Source organism: Struthio camelus, chromosome W (assembly GCF_040807025.1).
Source record: "Struthio camelus isolate bStrCam1 chromosome W, bStrCam1.hap1, whole genome shotgun sequence".
Taxonomy (NCBI): Eukaryota; Metazoa; Chordata; class Aves; order Struthioniformes; family Struthionidae; genus Struthio; species Struthio camelus.
The window spans coordinates 18596237-18618941 of NC_090981.1; the positions used below are offsets into that span (position 1 = coordinate 18596237).

General features: G+C 42.3%; 1 protein-coding gene across 2 annotated transcripts in view; it reads right to left on the reverse strand.

Annotated features, from left to right (window-relative positions):
* LOC138064239 (A disintegrin and metalloproteinase with thrombospondin motifs 19) overlaps positions 1–15649 on the reverse strand; it is a 153901-nt gene extending 138252 nt beyond the window's left edge. The window contains exons 1-2 of one of the 2 annotated variants that reach the window (XM_068925928.1): positions 15246–15649; positions 13624–14234 (exon numbers count right to left, since the gene is read on the reverse strand). In XM_068925928.1, coding sequence (XP_068782029.1) covers positions 13624–14234; positions 15246–15321 — 687 coding nt within the window. In that variant the 5' untranslated portion in view covers positions 15322–15649. Of the gene's footprint in view, positions 1–13623; positions 14235–14861; positions 14977–15245 lie in introns of those variants that run through there. The other variant, XM_068925929.1, reaches the window with a different exon arrangement.
* Between the last annotated feature and the right edge of the window lie 7056 nt (positions 15650–22705).

Here is a 22705-nt window from a genome sequence, read left to right on the forward strand (position 1 = left end):
CCCAAGTCTGGCCTAACATGACGTATTTACTTACACAGCTTAGCCACCTGAACAGCTACATTATTTTTAAAGAATAACTACACAAAAAAAAGTTCTCTGCCTCTTTCAAATCATTGTGTGTTATGCCAATTACAACAAAGCCTTGATACTACGGTAAGAGTGTAACCACATTACAGTGAAGATCAGAAGAGGCTTTCTCAATTTCAGAATGTTAGAAGGGAAGACAAATGAGAACATGGTATGGAAAAGTAATTTTATGGATGCAATCTATCAAACTGCTGCGGTAACCCTCAAAACCCAACATCTGTTCTGGTCAATATATGCTTAATAAAGCAAGATACAGTATGCCACCCTCTCTGCCTGAACTCTAAACAGATCCAGATCTGATTTCATAACAATTTACATCAATAGTACTGCTGTGATACTATATATAAAGTTATGTTATACACCAAGACTCTGCTCTTACAGTGCATAGAAAAATACACTGCCTGTATCTTTGCATTACAAAATTAATTGACAAAAAAATACACCAATAAATGGAGCTGGAGCTGTAGTAGAGAGAAGACAACCCAGAAAGCTACGCCTATGCAAAAGTCTTTAATTGGCCACCCACCTTATTCCTATGTAGATATTCCACTTGCGTGAAAAAAATACTTCTAGGCAGAAACCAACTTAATCAAAAAATAATTTATTATTTAAGAGAACACAGAAACAAATTGTCACATCTAAATGCTTCAATGCAACTAGGACATTTTAAGAAAAGAAAAAGAGGTCCTTTTAATGCTGCCCTGGCATTCTGGCCTTCAGGTTTCATATTTTCAAGTTTTTTTAATCTGTCTTTATATGGGCTAGAGAACTACTTTTTTATTTTGATGAGTTCCCGTTTTAATGCAGTCCTACGATTCAAAAAGCTGGAAGACACAATAACAGAGCGGCAACTCAGAGGTCCACACCTTCACTGTGGTTCATCAGTGCTGATCACAGTGATCAGCAGTGATTGCGGTTCATGCAGTGAACCATGACCATGGTTTCTGCAGTACTTACATCACAGCATAACTGGCAATACTGCTCAACTGCAATATCCCACAGCGCTCAGCTCTGACCAGCACATCAGGTTGTGTTTCAAAAACCTGCCTGTGACTTCTCAATAAAGATGTTTCTTATCTGTTCCTTGAAATGTTCTGGGAAGCCTTCCTTTATTTTGCTCCAAAATTACGTTGGAACAATATGCTCAACCAACCACAGATGACTAATACAGAGCAATAAAATAAAACACAAGCAAACTGAAAACCAAAATGTAATCTATGCTTCAACAAGCAGGATATAGCCCTTTATTTGTAAAATGCAAAGCCAAACTGACAGAAAAATCCAATTTTTAAACAGTCACCTAAATTGCACATTTTATCTACTAGGTTGTCAAAACTGGGTGATACACGATGCTGAAAATCATTTGATTTTGCTCATCAAGTCCATACCTATATAACATTAAATGCAACACTGCTACTGATTTACTACTTTTGTATTATTTTTTCACAGCCCCAACCACCTCCTCTTCTCTAGGATAAACACAACAGCTCCCCTAAAGTAAGCCAGGATTGTTTAAACTTCACTCCATAGAAGTCAAGTTGAAAATTCTTTACAATGAACTGGCTTAGTGAAACTCCGTATCATTTATTACACAACAGCATTTCAGTAATTATTAATATCAAATAAGAAAGACTATAGCCCCTTTGCATAGCTAAACATGACTAGTCCTAGAAAGAGCATTGCCTATGGAAAACTATTACCTTTGGAAAAAATCCTCGCAAGACTCAGTGCTTATAAGATGTGCTTCTTTGGAGCATTTTACTGTAATATGAATAAGTTCAGCACTTCTTGTGGCAAGGCTAATAACCACGCTTCTGGAGTATGAATCAAACTGCTGTACTTTTGCTAATGAAACAGCATTAACCCCATTTCTCTAGCGTATGCCTGGATTTAATCCCATCGAGCACTGCAGTGCTATTTTGAGCAGGCAGAAATGTAACAGTATGCAAGGGATGAGCATAAAACATTGAATATTAACTCCTGTGCAGGAGATTTAGATGGAAGACATAAGCAGCTGTGTATTAAACCATACATTAGATACAACACATAGCCCAGGACTAAAAAAAGATCAATGCAGAGGATCCATGTTTAAACAGATTCATTGGTGTAAAACCCTCCAATAGCACATATCAATGAGCTACCATTGTTCAAACCCACACGCTTTTATGGCGGCCACAGGGGGATGTGGCACAACTCCAAAACCTGCCCACGATTGCCCACAGAGAAATTTAATCTCTGCTAATCCTTATTGAAATATCTATCCACCACTCCATTATTTTGGTTTACTTCCGAGAGAGGGGCGGAATCGCATACAAAGACTACTTAATTCAAGGCAACACTCTCTACGAAACACAGTTTTGTTCAAATCTACAATTTGCCGCAACTACTAACTGTGGAAAACAGTAAATCAAGGAAGAAAAATAAATGTTATTTATGGGCACGGAAATATAACTCAACAAATCAATTTAGTCAATCTACAAAATAAAGGGATGCTTCGGCTTTTTATATTTCGAACTAGCGTCCCATGAATCCAGAACAAGTAGTTTTAGAGAAATAAGTAAGACTCTCACAATTCAGTATGATTTCAGATCCATGTTACTTCCTAGAGGTAAAAATATATAAAAGTAATATATTAGTATGACTCCCAACCCAAATTCATATCTAAAGTTTTCTCTGAACTTTGCACAGCTGGTTGCTTTAAATTTCTAAGTCTAAGTTCTCCTTCCTTTTTTTGAGGGGAAAAAAGTAATGAAATTTACTTTTTATTACACTTACAAACTAAGATTTTGGTACCTCCAGGAAGGAGGCAGCAGTGTTTAGAGATTTTTCAAGAACTACTATTTATTTTAGTTAAGACAAGAAAAGATGTTGTAAAAAGACCCTTTCGTCTTTTTTTATGTTTTTAAGCTAGAGAGCTCGTCTTATTTTCATATATGGTTCCCCTGATTTTATATGAAAATGAGAAATGATGAGCAGAATGGAGTTTTGCTAACCTAGAAAGAGCACCATACTAAACCAAGTAGCATCAGGCTGACTGGTCACTTTGAAACACATTTAACCTATATGAAACTAAAGCAAAAGATTTATCAGATAGTACAACTCAGGCCTAGAAGCAAGGAACAAAGAGGGAAACAGGCTACGGCTGCAAGTCAAAAACAGAAAAGCAATGCTATATGCAGAATTGTATCCCCTTCAATCTACAACCCCTCTTCCACCCTAGTTCCCTCACTCCCCTCACACACCACTTCCATAAGTAGTTCAAGTAAGGTCCATTTATGTCACAGAGTGACAAAACAGGTTGGGAATCTGTGAGTAAAATCACTTAAACAACTTTATATCCCCGTTTTACAACAGGCCTGTAAGTTCTCAGAAAATTTTAAGAATAGCCTAAGTAAAGTCAGAAGAGTTTCCTGCAAAGCTTGCTGCAGAAGCGCAAGATTCAGGCAGATTCCTGCCTAGAGAGTATTTTTAAAGAGTAAAATTAAAAGGGATTACAATTAAACAATAAGGCCTGAGAGAGTATTTGTACAAACCTCATTTTATGTTCCCCATGCACACCCAAAGCGCGAGAACCCTTCCTCAGCCCACAGCAGTATCTCCAAATAATAGGAATGTCGGTTAGATTGTCCCTCCCCATCTTCAAAAGAAAAACAAAGCACTTTATACGAGGAGCCTTGAACCAGAGCTACACCTGATCATCAGGCTAGTCAGGGCTTGCACTGGCAAACAGAGCACCGAGAAGTTTAAGCAGATCTGTAGCACAGTTTAACCTTTATATAAAAGACGGCCCTCTCCTCAGGCAGCATCCCCTCAATCCCAGCACACAAACAGCGTATTTACTTCATAGCGAATCATAAAAAGCTGTCCCCCGCTGAATTAACAACATCCCATGCAAAAGTACCTGTATCTGCCTTAATGCACAGCTATCTAAATAAGCTCGACCTGACTTGACCCAGTTAAACTTGTGACATCTAACAAGAACTTAAGGTAGTACAGCTGAGATCATAAAATAGCATATGCGATTGTTGGAGGATAATCACATAGAAACTGAATCACTTCACGAGTCAGTTTTGGGCGCATTTCTACATTTTTGGATGTAAAACTCATTCAGAAAATAATTCTGACTGAAGTGCTGGTAGACCCAAGAAAAACATTCACACAGCACAGGCTTCCAAAAATTTTACTTCGATTCACTTATGTGCAGATACACGTATTACTACATGTATTAAACTACAGTTATGATACTGATTTCTAATCCTAAAGACATGGTTCCACAATTAACACTGGAAATATTCTTACTTGTCTTTCTTCCAAACAGTCCTTCTTTGTTTACCTATGCCATCAGTAGAAGCAGTAGAAATAACCAAAAAGACCAGATTGTCCAGGCAATGACAGGTTAACAACGAAAGGTTAACTGAACTGTTAATGCAGCACAGATGTACCTCTGATTTTAAATCTAATACAGGTATTTTGTGCTATTAGTTTATAAAAGTTTGACCAGCTACTGTCTGAATGTGCAATATAACACATACATACATGTGCTCAACATATTTCACACCATTGCCATTACACTGCAGCCTCTGCTTAACCAAGAGCAAACAAATCAACGCTCACACCATGTCCTTAAGTTACCAGTAAGAGACTTGAAAACCAAGAAAAAGCACACATCCTGCAGATGAAGCGCTTCTGCAAACATCCCATCCTCCCCAATAATCCAAACAGCTTTGACTTATCCCTTACTGTCCAAGTAGCTGTCTCCGTCCCTTAGCAAAGATGCGTGTGCATCACCCTCAAATCACCTCTGCACGATCATCACCTTTCCCAGGCTCCTTCTCCAATATCTTCAGCTACTGCCACCCCCACAATGACCCTCTCACTCCAGAAGCCAGTTCCCTCCATTTTTCCCAAGTTCCCTACTTCTTATGGTATTATATCTTGGAAACCACGGACGCTCCTGGTTTTGCCCCATCACAATCTATCATTAACTACTAAACCGAGTCTTCATTCTTGTAGATCCAGAGGAAAAAAAACCTGCTTTTTAAAATAAAGTTACAGGAGTTGCAACTTGTAGAACATTTGTTAAAATTAAAACTCCTGACTTATGTGCTACAGACCATACCATCTGCACTTGTGCAGACACGGACCTTCTGCACTTCAGTCCAGACATGGACTGAAGTCAGTAAAGCAAGACTCAGAGAAAGTAGCTGGTAAATACGCTAATCAAATTTCGCTAATCTGAACAGTTACACCTGGGCAAGGCTCAGCCCTCTCTCTTTTCTTGTTAAAGTAGTTTCCTTCAAACTATGTAGATCAAAACCTTACTAATTGAATTAATGGACTTACCCCTTTTTTCCTGATTTAACATCTTACTTCTATACCTTGCAAAAGAACACTCAAAATTTATATTCATTGACTAAGGGAGCTTTTTAATAAAACTGCTCTGGAGGTAGCCTATTTCTAATTGTGCTTTCCTAGCTTGAAAATTCATCAGAAAGGACATGTTTGTTTTGAAATGAAGCACTTCAGGAGAACAGCAGGCTATTATAAGCACGACTGGAATCACAAATCAAACCTGTCCCAGAATGGAGTGATTACATGATTATAGGAGAGCTCTTTAAAGGAGAAAGGAATCATTACCACATGGTCTGAGGCATCTTGGCCCACCATCTCACATACCACGCCGCAGCGTTTAATATTGAAGGAAACGGAGATCATTGTGGTTCAAATATAGGCTTGGCCTCAATCAAAACTGATTTGCTAAACTTTGCTGCTTTGCATTAACAATACTGCTCCTGTGTTTAGAAAGATTCAGCCCTATTGTCAATTAACAAGAGTTTTGAGATAGGCAAAACAAAACACAAATGCAGCCAAACGTTGTGTACGTGCCAAGGAGGAAAACAGAACCAAAACGGCTTTAGATCTCTATCTCTACAAAGACCTTGGTGTTTTTATGGCTGTTAATGACCATTAATCAAACATTCAGAGTGATATCTAGTCTTCATTTTATCAAAAAATAAAAAAGAACCACACAGAGATAGGAAAGTAGCGGTTTGGGTTTTAACTCATTTGGTGTTCAGGTAGGATAAAGCGACATTTGTTTGTAAATTGTGCTTTGATTTGTAAATAGTGCCTTACTTGTACATATATGCTGGCTATTCCAGCTGGTCATATTCGCTATCTTCATTTTAATTTTCTCTGGCTTCCCTATTGTGTTTTCAGTTGTGCTTAACTAGATATTTGAGGTAAGACTATAATTAAGGGATTTTAATATAACAGAGGTCAACAAACACAAGAGAAAAGCCTGTGCTGGGGGGAGACGGGTCTGTGTCTCAGCCTGCCAAAGTAAACTCACATAAACAACTCATTTAACTATGAAGTTGGAGAAAACAACTTATTTAACTATAAAGTTGGAGACGAGGCTTCCTAGCAGCCTGATTACCCTTCTCTTTCCCATGTTCCTTTTCCATGTAATCTGCAACTGATAACTCCACAAGGAACACATCTGATTTGATTTCAACTGGCACAAGGGAAGTATGCATTGTCTTCTAGGAGCACCTCCACACTTCATTGGTTCTTCTATTTTATGCAGAGGCGGGAAGCCTCAATTTTGGTCCAACATTTCATTTTCCCAGGGGTGCTTCTGGTTTTCTGCAAGGAAACCCACCTTTATAACAGATCAAGGCTGTTTTCTGCTCAGGACCGACATTCATGTCCTGCCTAGTTCATCTGTTTCTACTGCTGATAAATTTGACGGTGCCAGTTTAAAGATGGTTAAAATAAAAATAAAGAGATAAGTTAAAGTCAACAAAGCAAAGCCCTGTGAACCTGTCACCCCTCCATAAGAGATACTCACCGAGTACCCTCCTTCACATCTTTATTTCTGCCCCTCCCAGCAATGTTTTGTGTCTTTACCAACTTACACTGCAATAGTAGGCAGACTGCAAATAAGAGTTTAGCCTTTCAAATAGGTAACTGAACAAGCCTCCAAAGAAGCCTGCGATTTCCCACGTCCCTCTCTCTTGAGTTAGCCCCAGTTTTTAAAAGAGGGGATCAAAACAAATTTTTGTTCTTTGTCATCTCTCTCTGTTTGAGGATCCCAAGAAGCTGGACTGCTAGGAGGAGGTAAACGCGTACTTCATTTCATCCTGCCAGACTTAAGGACAATCCCATTTAACGTTATAATCCCTCTTCTGCAATGTGAAACTTTTGCCCACATGTATCAGATGGGCCACAAATACTGCCATCTACCTTCTTCTTTCTCCTTCTCTCAAAAACTGTTGGCGATCTCTATGCTCTAGTGCTTATCCTTAGCACAAAAGAAGCTGTAATTGCGTCCAGTTTCTTTTGGAAAAGCATCTGGCTCGGAGGTTTAGCGCGCAACTCAATACTGATGTAACCGCAACATCACAAAAGTGGGGAGGGAGAGATACTATTTTCTCTTGACAAGAGGATAGGCTTGGTATTTAACCCATTTGAGGCTTGTCTAACGGTAAGATGTTATCCAGGATGTGTAATGGGGTAGTCATTCCCCAGCTTGATGCAAAACCTTGTCTATTAAAAAGTCTCAGTGCCTTAAACCAGGAGCACACAACCTACGACCCCACAGCTCGCCGCAGCAATTCCTGAAACCCAAGAGTTGTTCCCAGATAAACTGTTCAGGCACTGGCGATCTGCTCTAAGAGCCCCCCTCATGCCCAAACATGCAGTGATTTACCTTGCACGTACACAGCACAGCAAACATCAAGTTTACTACCCACCCCGAAGCTGAACGATCTACACGTTCCCCGTAGGTCTAACTCTACAATGAGAAAGGAGTTGCAGCTGGTAAGCATTGCAGCACCACTGGAAGAGGCTGTACGGCCCAAAAGGAGAAGCTCAGTGCAGCTGTCTGAAACTACCAGTAGACTGGTCACCGCCAGACACCACTGCCGTTGCAGGTAGCGCCAAGCAGTAACCAAGAGCTACGCTGACTGGGAATCTGCCTGTGTGAAAATGTTGAAACACCGTGGCTAAAATCCTTCTCTAGCAGAGCTGCTGGAACAGACATTCAGCCTGCAAAACAGCACAATGGCATCCTCAGAAGTGGCTGCGCGCAGAATTGTAGACATGCGGAAATCAATTTTTTTTTCCATTACCATTGTTTTATTACAGTTTCATTCTGCTCATTCTGAGACAATCTGCAAAGTCCAACTACAAAATGATAAATCCCAGTTTTGTAGAATGTCTTATGTGCCCAAAATTTAAAAGCCTCATGTGAATATCTTAAAAAATATTTTAAAAATATTTTAGATGCTTCATGTGCCATTCCCATACTACTAGCTAATATCAGTGATCTGCAAAACACAGTTTGCGTCAGAAGTAAAAATTCTGATACATACTCCTGTAAACGTACCTTAATTTTTTTTTTCAAATCTTACTGAAACAGCACGCATGCATTCCATAAGCTAAAGGCGGCACATAATTTTTTTCACATCCGAATTTATTTCAGTTTTATAGTGCTATACTATTCAAAGTAGGGTTGTTACCACCAAAAATAATTCTTAAAATGTTAACACCCACCCAAAGAGAGCTGGCATTTCTCTTTACCACACAGAACTACCATCATTCATTCTTTTGCTGACACTGGCAGCATTGCTTTGGATAATGCCCTTTAAATATATGTATAACAACCAGAGTAAAACTGTGACCACTTGTCTATAAACTACTGATCAGGTTTTGAAAGAGCTGGTTGTGAAAGGCAACAAGGGCTAAAAAAGGCCTGAGAAGCACCCTCTGTTTCTCAAGAAAGGGCTGTTAGTTGGATTGGGTGCAAGATGTGTTATGGCTTGCTTCCGCTCAAGTTGCTGGGAAAACGCTCATTAATTTTCATTGTAAACAGTATTTGGCCTGTAATCTGCAAAAGGGATTTAGAGAATCATAAAAAATGCTTTGTGCATATTGCATCCTTAAGATCCAGTGGACACATCGAACCACGCAGACTAATTTTAAAGCTTCTCTCCAACAAATTAACCCAATCAGTAATGCTGTCTGTTTGGACAGATCTCCATGCATTTTCTGTCGAGCACTGCAGCGAACAGCACAGCTGCATGGGCAATTGGCTGCATTCTCCTACCCCTCCTCAATGTATATGTTTGCTCTCCTTTGCATCTCCTAACAGACTAAAACATACCCCATTGCTTTGGGTGTAAAAAGACATTTAACTGTTTCCTATTTATTGCAGGCAGCTTCAGTTAAAAAAAATCAAAAAATAAACTTTAGGAAAATCCCTGCCCGAACCACTTAGCCCTAGAGTACTACCTAAGGCCTGAGAAAAACAGACATTAAACGCCTCTCTTTCAAAAATGAAAGGCGCAGGAGATAGATAAAGTAGGCATATGCCCTGCTTACAGATGTCTTCTGGGAAATGTGGTGAGCCTACTCGGACTTCCTCTCTAGCAGCAGTGCGGATTGTTGGGCAAGAACTGGTAGCCAGATTTTTCAGTTCTAAGTTCACAGAAAGTTTCTGCTACAACATGCTGTAAAAGAATCACCAGTTGTACCTTGATTTATATTACCAGTTACAAACAAAACTATTCAAGAATGTTTGACGTGCCTTTTTTTTTTTCCTTATTTCAAATATTATGGCAAAAAACAAGCAAGCAGTAGAAACAACCATTTGAATAATTAATGGTCTGGCTCTGCAATTCATCACTTTCAAAAGAGCAGTCTCACTAGCATCAACAGGACTGCCTATATCCCAGTATTTGGCTAACCATGAACAACTAGGCAGTCAGCATACAGATGGAGCATTCTTGGAAACCTCTCCTTATTAATCTTCCTTTAACACAAGCGCAGAATCCCAAAACATACTCGCAGCAAATCCTGTCGAATTGCAAAAGGATCTGAAAACCCACAAGCGTTTCACAAAAGAGCTGGAACAGGCTCTCACCACTGAGCGTGCGAGCTCTCAGATTACACCAAAGTCATGGCAATGGAGTTTTTAGACAGCCCATGTATCTCAGACCTTTAGTTTGATTAGAAATTATCCTCAGAGTTACTCTTCCTTCACTTGTCAAGACAGGTTGCCAAATGAAGCCAAAACTGACAGCCAGAATTTGATGAGGCAGTGCAGCTCTCATTTTTCATTTGTACATTCACATGAGTAACATGATACAATATTATCTCTGTTATTATCACACCTCTACTGCTGGCTCTTGACAAAAAAACTCAAGAAAAAAAACACAACTGTGAAGCTCTCAAGAACTTGGAAATAAGAAATATGGGGAAGCCATATTTCTTCCCCATGTACCCTACGTGCTTCATCCAGCTGCAATCAGCTGAACTTTTCAGAAGGCACCTATATTCATTTTCAAGGGGAGCAGGTGCTCAACACCTTAAGAATATTCCTCTATCTTTCTGCCCATAGAAGGAGCAGTTAGATTTCTACATAGACATCATTTAAATTTCCTGGCTGTCACTGGCACATCAGTGCTCTCCATGCCCTACTTGCGAACCAGCACCACAGGCCACTTGGATGCCACGACAATTTTATGCAAGGCTTCTTTTTCTTTCTTTCTTTTTCTTATTGACGAGCCTGTATCGTTTCACAGAAGTAGCCCTACAGCAAGACTTCCCCCGAGCTGCACACTCCTTCGCATCTATATTGCTATGCATGACCCCTTCTGCACAAAATGGCCAAAGCCTTTCCCGCGGGCCTTTACACGCCTCCATCCTTCCTCCTGTGTAACAAAACCACTGCTGTCTGTCAGGCTACAGTTACTCTCCTTGGTGAATAAAGAGATTCCCTAAAAGGCTACTATCTAAAGAGCAGAATGAATGGTGGAAGTTTTGTTGTCACAGGGAGACGCTGTTTTTTACTGAAAGAAAAACTTTTCTTACTGAAAAGAAAAATTGATGAGTGGAATGTAAGCAGCACGCTAAATGACTTATTGCTCCTTTCTTTGCCTTTACAAAGTGTAGGCAGTCTAGCGATCTTAGCCCAAAATTTGCAAGGCTTGGAAAAGACAATATATCTTAGACATTCATGTTACGTTTTCTCTAAAATTTCTTTACATTTCAGAGTGAAAATAATGAAAAATATTGTAATTGTAAAATATTGTAATTGTGAAATATTATTCATAATAATGAAAAAATATTGTAATTCAAGTAACTACAATAAAATATATGGCGGATCAAGTTTCAATGGATTTTTACATCTTAAAGCAGAAAAGGTAGTTTGAAATATTGCTTGGCTCTTTTGCAGGGAAAGGCCTAGAGGAAGCAGGACGGAATATGCAATGTACGTATGATGTTTTTTCAAGACTCTTGGAAAAAGAGCAACTTACACATGTAACAGAGCCCAAGCAACGACCGAATAAAGAATGACAAATAACTTAAGGTTCCTTGTGACAACTTTGACATAACAGCACTGTGCAAATTTTTTTAACTGTGTGCTTGATACAGCAGCACGCTCAGGAAGAACAGCTTTTTAACTATTTCACTGCAAACAAGACTACGCAGTCGAGGATCATGACAACAACAGCAACAGTTTCAAATTTTATCCGAGATATATAAAACAGAATTTATATTTCAGCTGCGGCTATCTGAACGGGGAACACGATCAGAGCATGGGCATGCTCAGACTGTGGGTAGGCTAGGAGTAAACTCTTACGCCTACAAAAAGTCTGACTGATCCCAGAAATTACTACTGGGGCTCCCAAAGACCTGGGATCTATCTAAATGATGAATGCCAGCTTATAAATCAAGTCAAAGGAATTACAGATAAATGATGATGCACATCATTTTTGAGCAGACATTTGCTGTAATTATCTCTTAGTGACAGTCAGTTTCTTCGCAAAGATTTTCTCCATTCTAATTTTACCCATATGCAACGTAGAAGGAAGTAAAATTCTAACAAGAACAAGGAGTATAAAAGTCAAATGCTTTTCCAGAACATAAAAAGCCTCTACCTGATTGCTTTCAGACCACCTTCAGTTGACTTTCAATATATTTCTCCACAATTAACTCTGCTACCATGCTTTGGAAAATCTGACAAAACGTCAATAATTAGATGCCAACCACCTAAGAGTTGTGTGAAACTTGGCGGTTTCACTTTGCAGGAGTGCAGGCAAATATTTTATTTGGTGTCAATCCACATACGTTCCCTCTCCACCAGTTCCAGTTTGAGTTTTGACTTTTGAATAAGCCCAAACAGGCAAATGAACAGGCAGTCAAAATTTCCACATTTTACCTGGTTTCACTTCACGACCGCGCAAAGGAAAAACAGGCAGGCATATCTTCATGAATCAACAATGGATCAAGTTAGATGTCCAAATTTATGGAAGAAATATAAGAAAGTATCTGTCATGTGATTGTGGTGATTTGCACCCATCTAGCTACAAAAAAAACCCGTAGGGTTGTGATGCTGTTAACTCTTTAACTCTCCCAAGCGCCATTACTGTTCATGTTCTACTTTCTATAAAGTGCTGCAGGCGTGTGCATTTATGACGCTATATAAAGGCTCAAAATGAGCATAATAGTAATAATAATTGTTTTTGTTTTAAATCCTGCCAGGATTTTACATCATCCCAGCTGCCTTCCACTCTTTCCATCCACCCCCAAGTATCTTGGGATTGCAGCTCACTGGAGCACCACTGCTGCTGTCAACGTGCCCAATTCCGATCTTTATCTGGTTAAAATCAGGAGTAATCTAACAGATTGCTAACTACAGCAGGTGAAGTTTGTTTTACATAGGGAGGTAAAGTCAAATGCCACGGAAGCAAAAACCATCGGAAAGATCTGCCTGAATTAGCGTTCCCCCTGAGAACATACTTGTTGCGTACTTCTGCAAAGGAAAAGAAAGGAAAGGAGAGTATGACTGGGGTCCCATATCCAAGTAACCAGAGGTACCACGTATGTGGAGAGTTTGTGGGGTAGAGAAAGAAGGACAAAGGGATGAGAGGAATGAAAGAAAATGAGGAATGAAGTTGAGAAAGTAGGCTTAAAACATTAGTAGAAGGAGAAAAGACAGAAGAGGCTGAAATCTGAGATACAGAAGATAAGGTGTAGGATGCAGATGAGAAGTACGGTAACTTGAATACAGAATGAGAATGAAGAATTGCAGATGGACTGGAGAAGACATGTTGATACTGAAAAAGCAAGGTGAGCGAACATGGAGGTAATTTCAGGAACACACTGAGGACCAAGATAAAATTGGGGATGAAGATGAGCAAAGTTGAAGGAAAAACAGCACAAGGATGAAAAGGAGATCAGAGAAAGGCAGGTATGAGACAGAGATGAAAGTACATTTGGGAATGGGACAAAGAATACCAAAACTTTACAGGCTAATGGCAGAAGCAGCGCTTGAGAAAGATTATAAATGGGACACTGAAAGTATGAAGGGCAAAATGGTTACAGGTAGGGATAAGTACAGAGGTAGAATTGAAGAGGATATGAAAGAAAGAAGACACCAGGAGATGGATGCAAATGGAAAGCAGCAAAAAAGATGACACTGGGATGGAGACCTAGGCGCTCTTCATGCATGCAAAGTCGCCTTACCAATCCACCACAGGTACTGAAGGACGCGAAGGAGCCCGGGTAGCGGAGAACAGCACCACTGTAGTAACAGGTTCGCTCAGGTTGAGGCTGTGCAGCACCAGGTGGGCTTTTGCCCTCGCCCCTGAGCCTCTCCTCCACGGCAAAGCCAGGGGCCAGGAAGCGGCTGTCCCTCTTGAGCAGCAGGTAGAGCTCCCGGGCGAAAGCCGGGATCCTCAGCAGCACCTCCTCTCCATCTTCAGACGGAGGTGGCGGCGGGGGGGAAGGCGGCGGTGGCAACTGCGAGGCGGCACCGGAGCCCTGGGGCAAGGGAGACCAGTGGTAGAACTCCTGCGACTCGTACTCATCCTCCGTGTCCTCCTCCTCTGCCGCCTCCCCCGCCGCCTGCGCCTGCCCCTCCACTGAGGAGGACACCGAGCGCACTTCCCGGGAACTGCCTGCCGCCGAGCTGGGGGTGACGGGGACGCTGGGGGTGCTGCTCCGGTTCCCACAGCTGGGGTCGGCGCTGCAGCTGCCTCCGCCGCCACTGCCACCGGCCGGCTCCTGCTGACCCCGGCTCCACAGCGCGGGAAAGACGATCTCCCACTCCTCAGAGTCTTCAGAAGCGTGGAGACCTGTGGGAAGGCCAGCAGACGCCCTAAACAAGCTGGGCAACCGACAGCACACGTCACGTGCCAGAAACCTACCTACGCCCAGGACGACGCGCTCTCTCCAGCTCCAACCCCACCAAGCACGCCACCCAAAACCCAGCTGGGCTCCATTTGGCCCTTCCATCCTGTCTTTGCATATGGGAGATCGGCCAGCCGCTAGGTGTCTCTGTGTCTGTTCAGGAATTTGAGACGCACCATGGTCCTGCTAAGCACAGAGAGAAAGCTGGAGCTCAGGCCAGGTAGAAGGTGTGCCTGTGCCAGCTGCTGGAGGTGGCTCTTCATGACCATCTACTTCTTCATGACCATCACCTCCATGCAACGTGATCTGCACGTCCCTTTCTCTATATTTAGACAAAAAAGCGGCCACCTGTCCAAAAGGTTCCAAAAAACGTGACGTTTTAGCACGGAAAACCTCAACAACAACCAACACGCAGATCCCAACCTTGTTCTCAGCTTACTCTGTAGGATCCACTACGATTTCAAAAGAAGGCGGCCAAACGCACCCGCACGTGCGCGCCCCCGCCGCATCATCCCCCTCGCGACCCCGCTGAATTGCAGTCAGCAGCCTCCGCGCCTTGCCTTGCACCTTACCACGCTCCCACTGAAACTCCCGGCGCGACCTTACTCTCCGCCTTTAAGCACACCAGCGCGCACAGTCCCCGCGGGCCCGACAGGCAACGGGCTAGTTTCGTTCGCAGCCTCACCGTGCAGGCGCCGCGAGTGACACGCCACCGAGATGCCGCGGCCGGCGCAGGCACACCAGCACCGACCGCGCGCACCGGGCAACGCGCCCTCCGCGCGGGCGCACGCTACGCGCCAGCACCCGCCACGGCTGGAGCCGCCCCGCGCGGGCGGGCGGGCGGGCAGGCGGCAGCCGCAGCGGGGCTGCGCGGGCGCGCTGCCCTCCTCCTCCTCCTCCTGCTCACCCCCCCCCCCGCCTCCCGCTTACCCCTCCGCGGCGCGGCGCGCACTTACCTGCGGCCAGCCCGCTGGACAGCACGCACAGCTGGTAGACAACGCAGCACACGCGGCTCAGCCGCATCCTCCCCATCGGCCCCGCGGAGGCGCAGGGCAGCGCGCAGGGCAGGGCCGGGCCGGCAGGCGAGCGCGGAGCCCCGCGGGGGCGCAACCACCTGGGCGCCCGCGGAGAGGCGGCGGCGGCGGCGGCCACGCCTGAGGAGCGCGTCCCGGCGGGGCGGGCGGCACCGGCGGCTGGACGTGAGTGTGAGTGTGTGTGTGTGCGTGTGAGTGTGAGGGAGGGCGGGCGGAGGCAGGGCGGGCGGGCGGAGGCCGGCAAGCAGGCAGGCAGCGCGGCCCGTGCGCGCACACAGCGCCCGGCGGGCGGGCAGGGGCGCCCCGCGGCGGGGACCGCGCTGCCCCCGCCCGCCGCTCGCCCCCACGGGGCGGGCCGGGCCCCGCCGCCGGCCCCGCCTCGCACCGCACCGCCCCGCCGGGCACCCCCGCCCCGCCTGGACCCGACCCCCCCCCCCCGCCGCCGCCGCCGCGCAGCCTCCCGCGGGCCGGCGCGCCCCAGCTCGCTCCCCCCACCCCGGCCCTGCGCGGGGCGAGCGCGCTTCGCACCCCGCCCGCCTCAATTAGCGCGGGCACGCAGGGGGAAAAAAAAAAAAAAACCTCTGGAGGAGAGGGAAAAGAAAAAGGGGAGGAAAAAAGTCTCCTTTCGCCCCCGTCTCCGCAAAAGCTTAAAAGTTTCTCTTCAAATTCAAGGGACGGCGGAGATTGACCGTTTCTGCCTGGTTTGGTGTAACTTGACTCCCGGCTCCCTTTTTGCCCCCGCCACGCCGCTCTCCATGGAAACGCAACACTTCCCACCCCAGCCCTGTCAGCGGCGGGGTGATTAAACGAGGAGCCGAGCCCAGGCTCTCAGCGCGCAGGATGCAACTGCGGGAGCCACAGGTAAACACCGCCCTGCCCGAGCCGGATGCCTCCCTCACGCTGGCGTGCAGCGCTTTACCTACTGCTGCTGGTGTCAAAGGGGACTGACTGGCTGCGCCCCCGCGGCAAAGCGGCGGAGCAACCGCGCTGGGCGAGAGAGGGCAGCTGCGAAGGCGCAAGGATGCCTTCTGGAAGTTAGGTGCTTAACATGAAAAACAAAACAAACAAGCAAAAATCACGTGTGCCGGCTCCACATTTTAACACACACACACACACGTTGACGCTCCTCAGAAGCCAAAGGCAGCTGGAGGTTTGCTCGCTGCGGTCTTCAAGGGCTGTCGGGAACCTACGCAGCGAGGGTGCTCCCAGCTACCGCCAACCAATATTTGTGATTAGTTATTCGCTTTTAGGGAGGGGGAAAAGTTACCGCAGAGCGGTCCCTTCTTGGAAAGTGAGCCAACTCTCACAAAGCAAAAAATCAGGGAAGGTCAGTAAAAAGAGGATGGCAGATTTACATTTAACAGTTTACGATGAGGAGTTTTCCAGAGACTGCAAACTGGTATTTGCGTGATAATTACGTTAACTTTAAAACGCAGTTTAAGTGAAACTTTGTTTCCCAGCAAAATAACGGTGATAACAATACATACGGATTTACAGTGGAATTAGTAGGCCCAATACTGCAATACAGCCAAAACCCTCTTTACAACCAACGAGCAAATGCTGTAAGATGTGGCTCTTAAGCTGCTGTGCAAGTACTAAATACCACTTTTGATTATGTTTTTTAAAACAAATGGGGATATATAGACAAGATATAGAAATACACACACTGAGAAAACCTGTACTTGCAGGGCATACAGTTATATCCCAAAAGATTTAAATGGAGAACCAGCAGAAAGGAGGGGAAAAAAGTCATGGCATGTGTGTTTGCTCTTTTTAAAACTGTGAATTGCTGTAACTGTTTTCAATCTGCTGAAGTTAAGTTAGCCCCTTTGGACCAAATTCTGCTTCTCTTATTCACATGTATAATCTTACTAAAAAGACAAAAGAACTACTTTTGTCAGTAAGGTAAGCAGAATTTGGCCCTTTCAACATAAGCCACAGGGGGTAAAGAGACTGTAGGAAGCCAATTGAGCAGGACTTTAATATGTTTGACTTTATCACCAGCCGGGGGGGGGAAGAGCAACATTTTGAATCAGTCTCCAAACATGAATACAAAGCAAGCTAAAGTTGACGTTTGGAGCCACAACAAATTCTTCAACCCATTTTATGTTTTCTTTTTTATTGTTTCAATAGTTAAAGCAAAAATATAGAGGGAAGTTCTCTATGCTTAACTTCGGGGAAAGTGCACTATAAAACAGAGCCCCTACTGGTGTTCATTAGTTTTAACAAAGAGTCTGGTCATAGGTTAATACTGGTAGACGGTATTGTAGCCCACCACATGCTAACTGTCGTCAATGTGAAACTAGTGCAGAGAAGTCTACGTCTAAAAGAATAAGAATTAAAAGAACAAAACAATGGTTTCATACTGCAATTATTTTGCAGAGAGAATAATATTGTATCCACATGTACTGTACGAAGGACTTTTTACTTTATTAATCGCAAAGCCACCAAAGCTCTCTGCAAAAGTTTTTACTTTACTGCATGTATTGCATGCTGGCTGGAATTCACTATGCATTTGTAAAATTAGAAGAAATACTGTCTTCTAACTCAATACAGAGCAAAATGAAAAGAAATACTTAGTTTGCTCCAGGAGGTTCTTAAAACTGCACTTCATATCTAAAAAGGGTACGCCTGTTGGCACTGGGAGTGACTCCTGCAGAATCAGAAATGTATTACCAAAAGAATGTGTTGATTTGTAGATGCTGAAGTCTAACAATGATCCAGACCATCTCACTGACAGAAAAAAAAATTGCAGAGAAAGAGCTAAAGAACGCATATTTGTCAGTTCTTCCTGATTGATGTAAATCAGTCTCATTTCATGGAAATCAAGGGAGGTTTGGCAATGTCTCTCTCGTAGTCTCTCCTCCGTCATGTTAAGTTTGCAGGATTGCACAGAGACCGTCCCTTTGGGGCTGATAGGGCAAGGGCCCTCTCAGGTCCCACCAGGGACTGAGAACGTCTAATTTTGGCAGTGTGCCGAAATCCTGTGTCAGTGCCTGCATCACTGGTGACATCCCATCAGCAGCTCCAGGGGTCTCTCGAAGACAGGGGAAAAAGTTACTTTCTCCCTTCATCTTTATGGGTTCCGTTTAAATCCGGCCTGCTCTTACTGTCTTGCCTGTATCTGAATCATAATGTTAGCAAGGGCAGAATTTTTCCCCCATCTCATAGTAAATCCATTTCAATGATTTCAGTCTAGTCAACATGGGGCAAAAAGTGCTTGTTGAGTTTAAAATGTCAACTCCTCACGATACAGACACCACCATCAGTCAGGGACTTTCCTTGGTTTATTTTTTGTCTTTAGTTAATCGCCTAGCTGTAAAAGCTATCAAGCTTATGCATACAGAAGTGAATTAAAATTACCTCAGCTTTACAACATATAATAAGATTGCCTCAAGTAATTATTACCAAAAACCCCCCAAACCTTTAATCCTCTTCACAGGGAATTAGTTGTTAATTATTTGAGCATATGCTTTATATATATATCTGATTGATGATATCATTGATTTTTTTTTTTTTTTTTAAGTCTTTGGGTACATTTGTTTCAAATTTTTACAGCCTAACAAAATATGCTAGATCAATGGAAGAAACAGTTCTGTTTTGAATGGTGCTTACTACCTTAAGGCCACATATCGTATGACCGTTGAGATTAGAAACAGAAACTCGTGTCTTCCTGTTTCTAGGGTGCTTTGCAAATGTTATCTCAGTATAAATAAACTTGTGCAAAATGCAGGTTGAACAAAACCTTTTTTTTATCTGCAAGATATATGTGAACAGATGCAAATTTTCTCCATTTAAGCATGAAAAAATGAGAGTTTTTTCCATTTTAGAGAATGTTGTTCCCTGTCCCTTGAACTAAACAGTGAATTTCCACTGCCTGTTAGCTCACAGACTCTGAATGTTTAGTCTGTAATTCTATACTGTTATTTACATGCTCAAAATGAAGGGTTTATTTAAAATGTATGTATTTAAGACCACTTCAAACAACTTTTCTTTAGCAAACCTTGCTTTAGAGCAAATCTCACGCTTATATCTCAACTCAGTAGTACAATCAGATGACCTGTGGAGTAAGATGTGTGTCAAACTATTGTGAGCTTAATACTCTATATTCACAGTGTTGCTTCTACTGCTTTAAAGTGCAAAAATTTTAAATGTGCAAAGCTAGGTTCATAGCTCAGTGCTATTACATCACTCTACCGATTCTTATAAGTCCTTCTGCATTTAGGGAATTCAGTGAAATTTCTCTAAGTCACGGTCCTTAACTTGTGAACTATTTCACAAAGTCGTATTGTGAAATTACTCAGGATCTTTGTGGGTGGCACAAAGCAAGTAAAAATAAAGTAAAAATACGCCTTACTGTAATTAGAAGACACATACTATGTACTATTTGTACAGGCTATTTGAAAGAGTCATCGTGTCACAGACTTTGACAGCCCCTTGCATTACATCCTTTTCCTTTGGCAACTTCTTCCTCAGAAAAATTGATGCTCAGTGCTGACAATTTGTCAGAAGGTTCAGTCTGCGCAGTGAAAGGGCTGCCCAAGGGCTCTACTCATGTTGAAGGCACTTAAAGAAAAGATAGCAAAGCTCATTATGAACCCGAGTTCCCCACAACTTGTAGAGCTAAGGTCTCCCACAAAGAAGAGCTCCCTCCAAATTTCTAAACTAGAAATCATCTGTCACACAAATACCTTGCTCAAGTACAGGAAAAAGGCTTATGTAGAATCATCGATTTTGCCACTGCATACTCATAACGAATAGTTCCCCTTTTGGGAGCGTCTTCAAAGAACAGGGCTCCAAACTTGAAACGTTCACGTCACCCATTGAGGAAAAAATTTACTAATTTGGGAAGAAGCTTCCCTACGTGAAGCAGAAATCTGACCTCACCCTTTTGAATATAAGAAGAAAGCTAAAACAACACAAGAAACAATAAAATATATTGAAAAAAAAAAAATCTGAACACAGATTCTTTCTCCCAACTTCAAAACACTGCCTGTGGGCATTGGTTTCTTTTATACAATAAAGATTTAAAAGCTCTTGATTTCTTCCATGACAAAAAGAGAGCCTTTCGTCTCCATTAAAATTCTGAGCTTCTCTTCAAATTTAAACGACTTAATCCTAAGAAGAAAGTCTATTTGCTGAATTTTTAAGAGCATTAAACACAATGTCTGTATCAATTTCTTCCTCGTTAAGTAGATGGTAGAGAAATGCTTAATCTGCATTTTAGTAAATAGCTGAGAACCACAAACAAACGTTCAAACAAATGCAAAGTTCTAGCTAAAAAGTTGTATCTTCAAGCAGAGAGAAGACAAAAAATAGTAACTCAAGACAGGGTGAGGCATTGGAAATCTCTTAAAACTATTATTTTTGTTGGCAGTAAAAACGCACTTGCTTTGATTCAGAAATAAACTACTCAGTTTTAAAAATTTAGGTAGAAAAATAATAGAAAACATGATGCATCTACATAATAAAAATAGTATTTGTAAACAGTAACATTTATTAGTCTCTTCTTCAGAATATTGTCCTTCATGATTTCAAAACTATCCTTGGAAAGGTAAAGTAGGTGAGAGCACTAATCTTTAAGAACTCTTGGAAACGCATTTTGAGTTAGACTTTGGTAAAAATTAAGGGCCTCTAGGTAAAAATTAAGGCCCTAAAATTTCCATGATTTACATAAATTAGTTTACACAAGTGAATAATCCTTTTGAGCCAATGTGTATAAGCTTAAAATTGTTGTTATATTTACGTGCGATTGCAATCCTGTTCTAGTCTTTATAAAACTTGCCCATATTCAACACCATGTGCAATTTAACCATCAAAAGCTGTAAATAGCTATTGCTAATACAGGACACGGAAGAGACGCTATAGCACGAAGTACTTACAGAGAATACTTGCACACTATTATTTGACACGCTGCGTGGTTCTTCTTGATGATTACATTTAAAAATAATAAAATGAATGTATCTTAAGATATTCTTCTCCTAGGAATAAATGCTGCTTATGAGTGTGTTATAATTTGTAAATGCGTATGTGCACACTGAAGTAAACATTAACCAGTGGGGAGGAAAAAGCAGATTAATTGCATTGTCATTTATACGTAAAGAGACAAATTTTTAGGCCCGCTCTCTATCTTTATGTGCTGCCTGAGCAGTAACAAAGGAATATCTTGACGGTAGCTTGATAGCTATGAATTCTCATAGCAAAGGGAAGCCCTTCTCTGAAATAAAGATGGTGAAACTGACTCTTGTGCCAAACTGTAAGAGCATGTTAGGAGATCAAAGGAGTTTCAGATAATCAAAAAAGGTGCAAAAATAGAGTTCTGCTCCCCACTAGGAAATTATTCTCCTCCCATTAGGGACTGTAACGTTACTATTTAAAGACTTTATAACAGTTTCTAATTTACGTCAGAATCCAAGTCAGGGAACTTCACCAGGTTTCTTCATCTTCTCCCCACCCTCACGTCCCCACATTAAAGGATGTGGGGACAGCAAACAGAAGTGCAAACCACAGAACAAAGGAAAGTCTTTAGCAGGAACTGCAAACATCTGGGACCAGGTTCAAAAATCTACGGCATTTATGGTCAAAGCAGAAAAATTGACAAATATATTGGATTATTAGCGAAAACTATGTAAACTTATACTGTATTTAAACTAGTAAGAGCTTGAGAGGAACACAGTTAATGCAACCCTACTAGGTAACTAGTCTATTTCTGAATTTATCCTAATTCTATACAGGGGAATGGGGCAATCATGTTAACAATTACATAATGAGTTAAAAATACCTTTGCCTAACTTGCATATTCAGTTTAAGCAGTGGTCTAGTACAATCATAATGTACAAACACTGTTAATGCTTCTGGAAAAAAAACAGTATTTTTTGCCAATAAGAATAGTTTGAAAGCATATAAACTTGACCATAAAATTAAGAACATGAGAATGGGAATGATAATATGTAAGTGAGAAATATGAAAGGGAAATCTTGTAGAATGTGAACCATGGCTCTAAGAAGGGGTTAGGAAACTCAGTGAGTTTTAGATATTCAAGTATTTAAACTGCTCTATGGTTGTCGGTGTATTACTGTTTTTATTTTACAACTTAACATATATTGCACTATTAATTTACACATAAACAAAGAAGGCAAGAGGGAAGAGATCAGATCCAGGATCAGAAGGAGCCACTACAGAGGTGACTGAAAGCTGATCAAGATAACAAAGTCAAAGAAAACAAGAGTGGATGAAGAGAAGATACAGCTTCAAAAGCTGTGAGTAAATCAGAGGAAGTGGTCCGTGTGGCAAATTCCATTTCCTTGCTGTTCTGTAAGATGAGACTTATAAAACAGCCTTCTTTTCTGAAGTCCATATTTCTCTCCATGTAGATTTAAAGC